The following is a 13636-nucleotide window of genomic DNA, read 5'->3' as shown; positions in this document are numbered from 1 at the left end:
CATAAACCAGTGCAATCCGTGTACATTCATTGGGACATGGAATGTGAGAACCCACATACTTTAGAAATTTAAAGAGAGAAATGGATAGATTAAAAATAGCTATGTTGGAATTAGTGAGAATGAGATGGAGTGGAATTGGAGACTTTTGAATTTTGGAGTGGTGACTACTGAATCATTTATTCAGGTGATGAGGCAGCAAAAAATGAAGTTGCAATAGACCTCAATAAGGAATAGGGAAAGAAGAGTAATCAACTCAGCAAAATATAGCAGTAGACTGATAATGGTAAAACTAGAAGCAAGACCAACATACACGAGGTGTGACAATTTAATTCAGGAATGGCCATGTAGTGTCACCCGTTTGGTGATTAATGTGAGTAATCGTGTTTGTACATCTTTTAACTAATGCGTGCATAAACCTCAAGCCAATAGAGCCATTTGCTAGTTGGCTATTGCAAAAACAATAGCGATCAGAGTGTAAATTTTGCCATAAAAATGCCAAAATTTACTGTAAAATTGCCGTGATCAAATTTGGAGCGGTGTGTTAACATCAAATTTTCTGTGAAAATCAGCAAAATTGCTACTGAAACATTGGAGCTGTTGAAAGTGGCATATGGCGTGGATGCTCTGAAAAAGTCAAGTGTCTTTGAGAGGCATAAAAGATTCAACGGTGGGCAAGAAGATGTGGACGATGACCCCAGAAGTGGGTAGCCACTTCTAAGGTCATTGTTCGAGATTTGGTAGTCTGACAGACGATTAAGTGTGCAATTAATGGCTGATGAATTGTAAATGAATCAAGAAACAGTCAATGTAATTTTAACTGAAGAATTGGGTATATGCAAAAGATTTCTATGAAATTTGTTCCTTGGATTTTGATGGATGAACAGAAGCAGCAGCAGGTTCTCGCCAAAAAATCAATTACTGAATTAGGTCATCCTGCTTATTCACCCGACTTAGCTCCATGTGATTTCTGGTTGTTTCCAAAATTAAAAACTGCACTAAAAAGATGAAGATTTTCTGACATCACTGATATCCAACATAATATGATAAAGAAACTCTAGTATTCTGGAAAAAGAGTTCCAGGCCTGTTTCCAAAAATGGAAACACTATCTAAACCAGTGTATAAATGAACAAGGGTCTAATTCGAAGGCAACAGTAGCCACTAATGTATAGTTCTGAACGTAGATTTTTTTTTTACAGGTGCATTCCAGAAATTAAATTGTCATACTTCATATAATACTACAAATTTACATATCCACCAGTGTCCACAGTTTTGATGAATTTGGAAGAGTAGATGCAGATATTGAGAACTTGATAAAACTGACCAAATGTGAAGATAATCTCAATGTCATGGGTGACTGGAATGCAGCAATTGAAGGAAAAGATGGTAAAGAGGTGGGAAAACACAGATTTGGATGCCAAAATGAAAGAAGAGGTAGTCTTCTAGAGTTCTGCCACTAATTTAATTGAATAGTGAGAGTTAACTATAAATCACACTAAACAACAACAGCCATAATAGAAAGTGAGAATTCACTTTTCTGATGAAGGAAAGAAAAGTTAACTTACATAAATGTGTATGTGTACTTTTTTACTAATAAAATGTTAATGAAGGATGTTCATTACTATTTTTTTTTTTTTAACTATTCAGGTGCTTAACACAGGAATGTAATCAAATTAAAGTAGCAATGAAATCATAAAATCTCAAACTCTGCTTTCGATTAAATTTAGTGACATTAATACTTTTTCAAGCCTACTAAAGTATTTAGTATATCAATACTAAATATACTTTAGTATTGATATACTAACTTCTCTAATGAAAGTTTAGTATTGCATGCTACAATCATTATTATAACAGTTTTCATAAGTTTGAATTTAAATGCTCATTATTATTATTATTGCACTGGCACCTCCATGGAGTCTAGGATTCACTGTAGCAGACCCAGACCATCCACTCACAACTCACTCTGACAACCAATTCTACTCAATTCACAACTCTCAAAAACAAAATATCTAGTCCTCACACACTTACTTGTTTTCTAGGGATGACTTTTTCTCTTCCCTCTCTCCTGTAGCCAAGTATCAAAATACTCCATCTGCATGAATCCTATAAAATCCTTAAATGTGTATCCTTTATTTTTTATTTTATTATTATTATTTTTTTTTGCCTATCAACCAACCTCTGCAACTCACAAGCCCTCAATTTAACCTAATAGGAAACATTCCACAGATCACCTATTGTCTTGGTCACTTACCTCTAAATTCTCAACACTGCTTCCTCATTTCCAGGTGGCCTGGTTGGTCAAGTGGTCAACATACCCACTCTCCAGTCAAAAGGCTGTTGGATTCGAATCCCACCAGGAGCATGGATGTTTGTGATTGTCCTACTAACTGTTTACCAAATGCACTGCTGTAACCTGTGTCCTAGCGCAGTATGACCTTTGATGTCTTTGCACCATAAAAATCAAAAATAACTAATTAATTAACTAACCTCATTCCCAAGAATCCTAAGTGACCAGACATGAGCACAGTAAACCAGATGTGGATGGATCAAGGCCTCATAAAGAGGAATGATAACTTTCTTATTTCTGCTTGTTAGTGTGTTCTTCAATAACTAAGTAATCCTGTGCACTACCTCACCAACCTTAACAATATCACCTCTGAACTTCAGCTCTACTACCACTCCCAAATCCCTAACTTCATTAATTTACTGGAGTAGTTTCCTCAATGTGGCACACAGCTTGTAATCACATTATCCCCAGACATAACTTTATACTTTTCCACATTAAATTGGCACCCATTATCTTTTTGCATATACTGTTGGCCTATTTAAATCATTCACCAAGCTTGACTAAACATACACACGTAACCACAGTAAGATTTTTTAATAAGTAAACATTTCATCCTAAGTATCATAGGATGTCATCTGTACAGTTAGTTCAAACAATACTAGGAATCACATACAGTTAGGGTGCATGCTTATAATGGAATCCCTCTATACATGCAGTAGAGTGCTATAGAATAAAATTAAAATATATCTGGAGAGAGGTAAAAAAAAAAAAAGATTATATTAAAATTAGATAACATATATAAATTATTTTACACAATTTAGGATGACAATTTCCCAGACTTTAGGGATAGTAAGAACGTCATTACAGTTCAAATTGGGTCTGTGACGTAAGGTTCAGCACTCTCTTTATATAAACGTTCATGTTTATATAGAGATCTGTGTGGAAATTTTTTTTTTTTTTTTCAATGGATCCTACGGTTTGGGTTTTCAATTCCGTGTTGTGTGAGGCCAGATTTCTGTGGTTTGATAAGACGGATATGGTCTTAATGTTCCGAAATGTGTTTGTTAATGAATCTACCTGTCTGTCCATGGCAGGAAAATTTACAGGAACATGGGACCTCGTACATGCCAGATATCATCAGAGATGAGAGTTTGTCTTTAAGAGAAGGTAACCAATTGTAGATCTGGTTGATTGGTTTGTAGGTAGTAGCTAATTTATATTTCTTCATAATTTTTGAAAGACATTCGGAGATGCCTTTAACATAAGGTATCGGAATCCTACGGGCTTGTTCTTGTCTAGGTTGATGTGTGTGTGTGTGGGGAAGTGACTGATGATTTTTTTAGTTGTTTTTGGATTGAATCCATTTTGTATTGCTGTATTTTTGATCATTTCCAATTCCTGGTTTAAAGATTCTTTGGATTAAAGAAAACTCAAAAATTTCCATCTGATATTGTTGAATTATTCATATTTGTTATTATATCTGGATACTTCACTTGGAAACAGAAAATTTACAAGAGGAAGGAACAGCAATGGGGGTCTCCATTATCACCAAACTTAGCCAACCTTTTTCTAGAACACCTTGAAGAAAAAATTTTCATGTTTAATCCTAACCCAAAAATCTGGCAACAATATGCAGACGACATCTTTGCTGTCTGGGGTAATTCTGAACAGGAACTACACTTGTTTCTAGATAAAATCAACCTTCTTCATCCTCGCATCAAATTCACGCTAGACTAGAAAAGGAATCTCCACAGGGTATCTCCTTCCTGGATGTACACATCCAAAGAAAAGAAAAGAAAATGGTTCTATCACCACTTCTGTCCATCATAAGCCGACCTTTTCAGGTCGCTACATTCACAATTCTCCAGCTCATCATCCATCTCAAAAATCTGGCATCATTAAATCATTAGTAACTAGAGCACACAGATTCTGCTCCTCTGAAGAATCTTTAAAACAAGAATTGGAAATAATCAAAAATACAGCCATACAAAATGGATACAATCCAAAAAATCATCAGTCACTTCCTCACACATCAACCTAGACAAGAACAAGCCCATACCTTATGTCAGAGGCATCTCCGAACGTCTTTCAAAAATTATGAAGAAATATAAATTAGCTGCTACCTACAAACCAATCAACCAGATCTAAAATTGGTTACCTTCTCCTAAAGACAAACTCTCACCTCTGATGATACCTGTCATGTACGAGGTCCCATGTTCCTGTAAATTGTTCTACTATGGACAGACAGGTAGATTCATTAGCAAACACATTTCAGAACATCAAGACCATATCCGTCTTATCAAACCACAGAAATCTGGCCTTGCACAACACGGAATTGAAAACCCAAACCATAGGGGGAAAAAAAACTTCTACACAGATCTCTATATAAACATGAACGTTTATATAAAGAAAGTGCTGAAGCCCTACGTCACAGACCCAATTTGAACTGTAATGACGTTCTTACTATCCCTAAAGTCTGGGAAATTGTCATCCTAAATTGTGTAAAATAATTTATATATGTTATCTCATTTTAATGTAATCTTTTTTTTTTTTTTTACCTCTCTCCAGATATATTTTAATTTTATTCTATAACACTCTACTGCATGTATAGAGGGATTCCATTATAAGCATGCACCCTAACTGTATGTGATTCCTAGTATTGTTTGAACTAACTGTACTGATGACGTCCTATGATACTTAGGACGAAATGTTTACTTATTAAAAAATCTTATTACTGTGGTTACATGTGTATGTTTAGTCATGAATGCTTCACAGGCTTCATTATACAACAAATTCAGCAAGCTTTCTACATCGCTTTGATTAACTATTATTTTAATAGTTAATGAAAGTAATAGTTAATAGTAATTAATCACTGATTAACTAAAATTTCTATTTCATTTATGCACAAGATGTTTAGAACCTCACTCGATGAGTCTAAAGACTCCTTGGAGTAGCCCATAATAATAATATTTCATATGCATGGTAAGCTTTCTCAATATGTTTAGAAAACTATTTAAAAATTATTTAAAATAAAATGAAATAAAAATTAAAAAACTTTTAAACCTGCTTAATATAAAACACCAACCTGCTCCTCTCTCCAGCAACAAATGCACAACATCCATATGGTAATAGCGAACAGCACAATGTAAAGGAGATAGTTCTTTTTCTTCAAGTTGATTAATGTGGTATTTTGATCTTTCAGGACCAAGATGGTCTAATATAGTCTCAATGACTTCAACATTACCATCCCGAGATGCCTAGTCAGAGAAAGAGACAGAGAGACTTGGTATAATAATACACGTTCCACAATGTGCCAAGAATAATTTATAGGTTCTTTCATATAAACTCCCATAATTATAACATAAGAAATTCTTTAATAATAATAACAAAAATAAACCACCGCAATGAAATTTAAAAATTAAAGTCATGCCATACTCTTTAGAATGCTAGATACTTAAACATTAAAATAATAAAAATGAATGCCTACAGAAAACTTAGAAAATGCATACAACTGAAGTACACTTGCAACTAGACAAGGATAAGGGACTAGTCCCATGTACTTTCCTCTTCATCAATTCTCTGTAAATGCACATTTCAGAATTTTCTAAGTAATCAAATTTTCTCAATAACCGTAAAATTCAAAAAGTTAACATCCAATTATTATAGTTTCATTGCAATTTTTAATTCTTTTGATTTCTATATGAACTGGCAAGTTCTTTCAGCCTTAACTGAATTACATCCTATATAGATGTAAATAACTACAAAAACTTCACTGATCTCTTTATACAAGAATATCCTCTCCACTCTTTCATTTCTAACTTTTCTTCTAATTTTATTTCTGCTCACTCTTCATATACTGAAGACACAAACTTCCCAGTTTTTTTCCTACTTGTTCTTTTTCTATTCCCAAACAACTGAACACTTAGTAATGTTCCATACCATTCTTTCAACTCCTGTGCATGCTAGAAATACATTAGAACAATTTCTAATGTATTTCCTAGCCACCATTGTGCACTGGTAAATAAGTTCACAGCTACTAACAATTTCCAGACTTCAAGAAAAGAGTATGCCAAATAAATGCTGCCATTTCATATTATAGGAGAAAAAGCTATACTCCAAAGATCAACAAACTTGGGAACCAGCTAAAAAAAAACCAAGAATTCTTGCAGTGCATAATGCTAGCATTATGCACATAGAAGCATTAAGACAAGGCTATGTGGATATGCAAATAATAATTTTTTTTAATTAATTTTTTTATACAGATATTATTGCTGATGCAATAATTATTTGCAGATAGTGCGAAATTAGAAGGGTGATAAAAGGACATTTCCAACACAGATCCTTGTAGACTTATCTATGCAAACTGATCTATGGGTTCAATGTTGCTATGTGAAGAGAAAAAACACATTAGGCAGTAAATAAATTTAATAAAATTAGCATAAATATTTCATACCAGTAATAAGAGTTTATCATCAGTGTGGAACAAATAAGCAATTTGAGGTAAATACAACAATCAGTTCAAATTAAAATGATGCTAAGTGCTAGGCATTTTGGACACTGAGAACGTTGCAGGCAGAATAGTTGCTTTAAAACAACTACGTAAGTTATTTACATATGGTAACATACCGTTTGCGCAGTTACCATATGGCCTAGGAAAGGAGTGTCCTGGTTCGATTCTCATCACTGACATGAAGAGCTTAGGATCTTTCTCAGACATAGCCAAGTTAGCCCGGTCTTGAGAGTGGACTGCAGAGTTTTTCTCCCCAGTTTATCTGTGGTTTTTCCTCACACAAACAGGCAAATCAGCCTTGAGAACATAATGCTTCAACAGACATAGGATACACTGGGAGGCATAGGGCCAACCACCTTATCCTCATATAATGGTTGCAGTTATAAGAAATAGAAATCTTCAACACCGTAAAGGTAAAAGAGGGAAAGATTAAAAAAGAAAGAAAGAAAGTTGATATACCTATACAACTTAAGGATGGAAACTTAAACTTATGTGAAATAAATTTATAAGCTGTAAAATTTTTGCCTATGTATCACAGGCATCTTCAGTGCAATGATAATAGAACACAATATAAAATTACAATTAATTAATCATTTTCAAAAAGTGCCACCACAGCATTAATAGGAAGACATACAGTAAAATTCCCAATTATTTAAAAATAACTAAATAAAAAAATTTTTAAAATTACAAGAATACAATAATCAGGAATTTGCAAAAAAACAACGTAATATTTGCCATAAAGGAGATAAAGGCCATCAAATCTATCAGTGTCTCACAACTTTCTTTATATAAGCACTCTATAAGAAATCTGCTTCCATGTAAAAGCTTAGTTTTCTTCCAGAAAAACTATGTTTAGTTGAGATAGCATGTTCTGCTAGGCCAGAGTGTTCTTGTTCATGGTACTGGACGTAAAATTTATTTTCTTCATGATAGATGGCTATAGATATAGTGGTGGTTTTTGAAAAGAAGTCTTTAATTGTAATTTTATACAGTGTTCCATTATCATTGTGTTAAAGATGACTTCACAGTCAAAAATTTTACAGTTAATAAATTTATTTCATGCAAGTTTAAGTTTCTGTCCTTAATTTTTATAATTATATACAGGTAGAATATTATAATAATGGTAATTTGTTACAAGTGATCAATGAAGCTAGAGAACTGAGATGATTGTAGATGTTGAAAGAGAACACTGACTTGTAGGAGTAAGGAAGCTATTCTTGATGGAAGTTTTTTCACTTGGCTATGCTACCAATTATATATTTGGTTAATCCTTTATCTAACTGTAAGGAAACAAAGTTTGTGCCTGAAGTATTTTCAGAACTGGGGCAAACTCGTGGCAAAGGTAGTATAAGTTCTCATCACTTGCCTTAGTATTCCATAATGCAAAGCACATAACCTTGCAGACATGTATAATGCTATGCATTAAGGGAAGGGTCACTACTCAGACTGGTTTTGACCTTTACTGAGGTCTCAACAGTGGGAGCCAGACCCTGAGGTGGTGATATGCATTAAGGGAAGGGTCACTACTCACACTGGTTTTGACCTGTACTGAAGTCTCAACAGTGGGAGCCAGACCCTGAGGTGGTGATACTAAGGTGGAAATAATGGAGAAGTCATATTTCCATATGCCAGTTGCCAAAAGGTGTCACACCTTATAATTAAAATTCTCTGGATTAGAGATAAGTTGATGGAAGTTTTCTCATTTGGCTATGCTACCAATTATATATTTGGTTTAATTCTTTATCCAAGTGCAAGCAAATAAAGTTTGTGCCTGAAGTATTTTCAGGACTGGGGCAACTCGTGGCAAAGGTGATATAAGTTCTCATCATTTATTTCTCATCATAAGTTCTATCCAGAGAATTTTAATTATAAGGTGTGACACCTTTTGGCAACTGGCATATGGAAATATGACTCCTCCATTACTTCCACCTTAGTATCACCACCACTGGGTCTGGCTACCACTGATGGGCTTTTGCGCAGTAGTGGTTGCTTTCCCTGAGATGTGAAAGGCTCTGCTTCGGGGTTAGGTTTTTGTGTGTCTCTGAGTGGGGCCACCACTGAGATTACGGCTCTGTCGGGATAGGTTTTTGCCTGTCTCTGAGTGGGGCCACTGCTGAGATTATGGCTCTGCTTGGTGGTGGGATCAGCCTGTCACTGAGTGGAACCACTGCTGAGTTGGAAGGTCCTTCAGTCACTCAGAGGGAGTGGTCTGGGGGACTGCCTAATTTTTAGAGAGGTCTTTACTTAAATAGCACCTCAATAAAGATCAAAACCAGTCTGGGTAGTGACCCTTCCCTTAATGCATAGCATTATATGTAGGCTGTTCAATAAGTTATAAGATTATATTTATGCAGAAAACAGATAACCTTTAATCGTCATAATTTCTATGGTCTTTTTAGAAGTAACTACCGTGAGACGCAATGCATTTGTCCCAACGTTGTGTCCACTTCTTAAACACATGTGAAAGTCCTTTTTTTGAGAGGGCTTTCAAAACCGCTTCTACAGCTTTTACACATGCTTTGTTGCTTTCGAAATGGTGGCCTCTTGGTGGTTTCTTGAGCTAAGGAAACAGCCAGAAATCGCATGGCGCGAGATCAGGACTGTATGGAGGGTGTGGTAGGATATCTAGGTTGTTCTTCTGCAAAACGTCCACTACACAACCAGCAATATGTGGCCTTGCATTATCGTGGTGTAATAAGAAGCCATTCTTAAGCAATGGACGCATCCTTTTGACATGCTGTACCATTGTCCGTAAAACATCCACAGAGTATGAGCCATTTACAGTATTCCCGGGTTCTACAGCATGTTGGTAAACAATGCCTTCGTAGTCAAAAAACATTATGGTCATAACTTTACCAGCTGATTTTACAGTTTTTGCTTTCTTGGGGATAGGCGAAGACGGATGCTTCCATTCACTGCTTTGTTGTTTCATTGTAGGGTCATAGTGATACAACCATGCTTCATCTGCTGTAATGATGCATTTTAAGTTGTCAACTCCTTGTTTGAGTCTTTTTTTCCATTCTGTGCACACATCCCCTAGATGCTGCATTTGCTCCGGTGTCAAGAGTTTGGGAATCCATCGGGCGCAAACACGTTTCAGTCCCAAATGTTCAGCCATAATTGAGTGAACACTTCCCACAGAAATATTCAGGACAACATGCAGCTGGCATACTGTAATTCTGTGATCCTCCTTGATGATAATCGCTGCTGTGTTGATCACTGTCTCTGTGATGAACGTTGAAGGTCTTCCCTCACGTTCAAGATCTTCCACATTTTGCCTTCCTTCCTTAAAAGTTTTATGCCAGTGAAAAACACTTGCCTTCGACATTGCTTCATCGTGGAAGGCTTCGCGTATCATGTTAAAAGTGTCCAATGCCGATTTTTGCAAACGCACACAAAATTTAATCGCATAACGCTGTTCTAAGGACGCTTCCATTTCGAAGACTGGTTGCAGCTCATAGGTGCGCAGAAACAAGCTTGCGTTTAGTTACGTGACACTCTGGCACATCAGCCCGTATATGCCATCTATCAACCTCTTTTGTTAATACAGACAGCAACATTTCTTTATTCCACAGAAATTAATATTGTGATGAGTGGTTTTGCGACAGTAAAATTAGTCTTATTACTTATTGAACAGCCCTCGTACATGTCTGCAAGGAGATGTGCTTTGCATTATGGGATACTAAGGCAAGTGATGAGAACTTATACCACCTTTGCCACGAGTTACCCCAGTCCTGAAAATACTTCAGATGCAAACTTTGTTTGCTTACACTTGGATAAAGGATTAAACCAAATATATAATTGGAAGTTATTCTTCCCTCTATAGGACTTTGATAACAGTACATACATACTGACTGCTATGCTCAGATATGGTCTTTTGGATTCAGAGTTCATGAGAGCAACTGGAAAGATCCAAGAGAGGCCAACCAACATGATATCTGCCCTATGAAATGGTGACTGCATTTGAGGACAAACTGAAAGTGACTTCAAAGTCTAAGTAATAGATGGAAAAGAGGAGATATAATAGAAAAATATAAATTGGTAAAAGGATCTTACAGTATAGATACAAGTGAGATTTTACAGCTCACAGCAAGGGGGGGGTGGGGGACAACATGGGATTATCCTTGAAAACTAAGTAAGGGTGTGTGATCAGGAAACATGTGAAGCTCTAGTTGTGTGGTGGGGATGACCAACATGCTGCAAGTGGATGATGTGAGTTCATCTTCAGTGAACATTTTTAAAGAAAGATATGATACAAATGATGATTTAAAGAAAGACAAGTATTTAGGCATTATGTGATCATGAAGATGTTTCCCCTTGTTGAGTTTTTGATCCCTGACATAAATTGCATGATAATAGTAAAATACTATAATAGGGTACAGTCTAAGTAACTAGCAGTTAGTATGAGCAGATCTGCTCAACACCAAAAATACGGAGATTAAGAATTTAGAAATACAAGTAGCAGACATTTGCTCTTTATATGATAAATTGTATTTTCTGATTGCCACTAATTACTGAACAGCCCTCGTACATGTCTGCAAGGAGATGTGCTTTGCATTATGGGATACTAAGGCAAGTGATGAGAACTTATACCACCTTTGCCACGAGTTACCCCAGTCCTGAAAATACTTCAGATGCAAACTTTGTTTGCTTACACTTGGATAAAGGATTAAACCAAATATATAATTGGAAGTTATTCTTCCCTCTATAGGACTTTGATAACAGTACATACATACTGACTGCTATGCTCAGATATGGTCTTTTGGATTCAGAGTTCATGAGAGCAACTGGAAACAAGGGGGGGGTGGAGGACAACATGGGATTATCCTTGAAAACTAAGTAAGGGTGTGTGATCAGGAAACATGTGAAGCTCTAGTTGTGTGGTGGGGATGACCAACATGCTGCAAGTGAAACTGCAGAAGAGGAATAGATATGTCAAGTTTTTTTTAGGCATTCTTCATGGATTGCAGTTCTGTGCACAAATATCTCATGTTGAAATCATGAGTCAAACTGTGTCCTAATATCAAGACTTCAGCAAAATGAGAGATTTTGGTGAAATTTTCTGGGAACACTCACTAAAATTCATTATGGAAATTGTAAGGTAAGATTAATCAGTCATATCAATGTGTCATCATACATGTCAGAAACTTAGTACATCAGGATGAGAATTAACACTTTGAGACTTCTAAGAAATGTAGAGCAGATAAACAATATAGAGAATATCATCATCAAATTCCTGCCATGTACCCTCAAGGGGTGTATGGGATATGATAGTACTACATGAAAAATTTACATCATTACTAACTTCCTATCTACAATTTTCCTCCAAATCTGTCTGTTACTTGTCAAGACTCCAACATTATTAGATCTTACATTACTATTGTCTAAGGCACTTTTTTTACAGTATCAATCCAACTATATCTTGGTCTTCCACTGGGTTGTTTTCCTGCCAACCTGGCAGACAACACCTATTTTACTAATCTTCCCTCGCCCATTCTGTTTAAATGACCATAACACCTGAGATTAGCTATGCTAACGCATTCCTAGATGCTGACAATGTCAAGTTCTTTCCTAATATCCTCATTTTTAATATGATATTGCCACTGATACCATCTATTCCTGTCCCTAATCTTTCTCAGTACTCATATCTGCAGTCTCTAGTCTTTATTCAAGTGTTTTACTTCTGACCCAGCTCTCAGATCCATAAGTTAAAATTTGAACATTGTCTTGTATACAGCTAATTTAGTATTCCTACTAATTTCTCTTTTATTCCATATGAATTTATTTAATTAACTTAGTACCATACCAGATTTGTTGATTCTGTTATCTATTTCCATATTTAATTTACAATCTTCACTAAAAATCGTGCCTAAGTAGCTGAAATGTTTTATTTGTTCTAGAGGTTCTCCATTCACAATGCAGTTGACATTTTTAATGATTCTGCCTATTTTCATTGTCTTTGTCTTGTTACTGCTGACCTTCATACTATATCTATTACAACAGTTAATCAATTTGGTCAGGGAATCTTGCAGACTTGAAGCAGATTTATTTAGAAGTATAACATTGTCTGCATAAAGCAAAGAGCTGACAACATTCCAATATTGATATCAGGTTTTGACAGCAGCAACATCTTTTTCTGTTTTCAGCATTATTTCTAAGATGGGAGTAACAGGTTCTTTTATAAGTTTTAGGGTACTGTCAACAGAAAAAGAAGACATCATTCTTAAAATATTCAAGTTTTCAGGCAACCTTTTGCTTAAGCTGTTTGAAGAGACCAAGAAGAAACTGCCTTGCTCTACTTCTAAGATTTCGCTCATCATTTTGTATTATTTTCTTTTGTATCATCAATTCTGAAATTATTCTTTCAAATCTGTACCCAAGATTTGGATTAGGATCCTAATAGTCATCAATCTCTGACTCTAGAGGGTCAACTGTGGATGATTGTAACACTAACATATTAGCAATAGAGCGAATCAAACGAGAAAGGTCTTCATATAATCTCATGTTATCTGCACTGTTACATTCGAAGATTTTGTTAACTTGCTGAACTTGAACTAGAACAGGACAAAAATAAAAGGTACAACAGATTCCTTTCATCTTTGTACATCTCCCACAAAATTTGAACTTCGGTAATATTTCTCAGTCATACTCACGACTTCGAAGTGAGTTTTTAATTCCAACCACTGGCTGAGAATCCCATCTACTGCAGGTTTAATGGAGAGCCACCTTGTTGCACAATTGCTTACAATTTTCAGAGGAGCATCATTTTTGTTGATAGTTTGATATGCTCTTTGTATGCTGCTTGTCTTGAAGGATGTGAAAACCACTTATACCTTTCGGC

General features: G+C 35.6%; 1 protein-coding gene across 1 annotated transcript in view; it reads right to left on the bottom strand.

Moving 5' to 3' along the window:
• The window catches only part of LOC150109149 (transient receptor potential cation channel subfamily A member 1 homolog), a 475501-nt gene that overhangs the window by 449850 nt on the left and 12015 nt on the right, over window positions 1-13636 (bottom strand). Inside the window, exon 3 of the mRNA XM_090411752.1 lies at window positions 5371-5542. Within this exon, the coding sequence (XP_090267878.1) occupies window positions 5371-5542 (172 nt within the window). The remainder of the gene's footprint in view (window positions 1-5370; window positions 5543-13636) is intronic.

Source organism: Typopeltis vanoorti, chromosome 2, assembly GCF_054136105.1.
Source record: "Typopeltis vanoorti isolate ZY-2024b chromosome 2, IOZ_Tvanoo_1.0, whole genome shotgun sequence".
Classification (NCBI taxonomy): Eukaryota; Metazoa; Arthropoda; class Arachnida; order Uropygi; family Thelyphonidae; genus Typopeltis; species Typopeltis vanoorti.
This window is presented reverse-complemented; position numbering and strand designations above follow the sequence as displayed.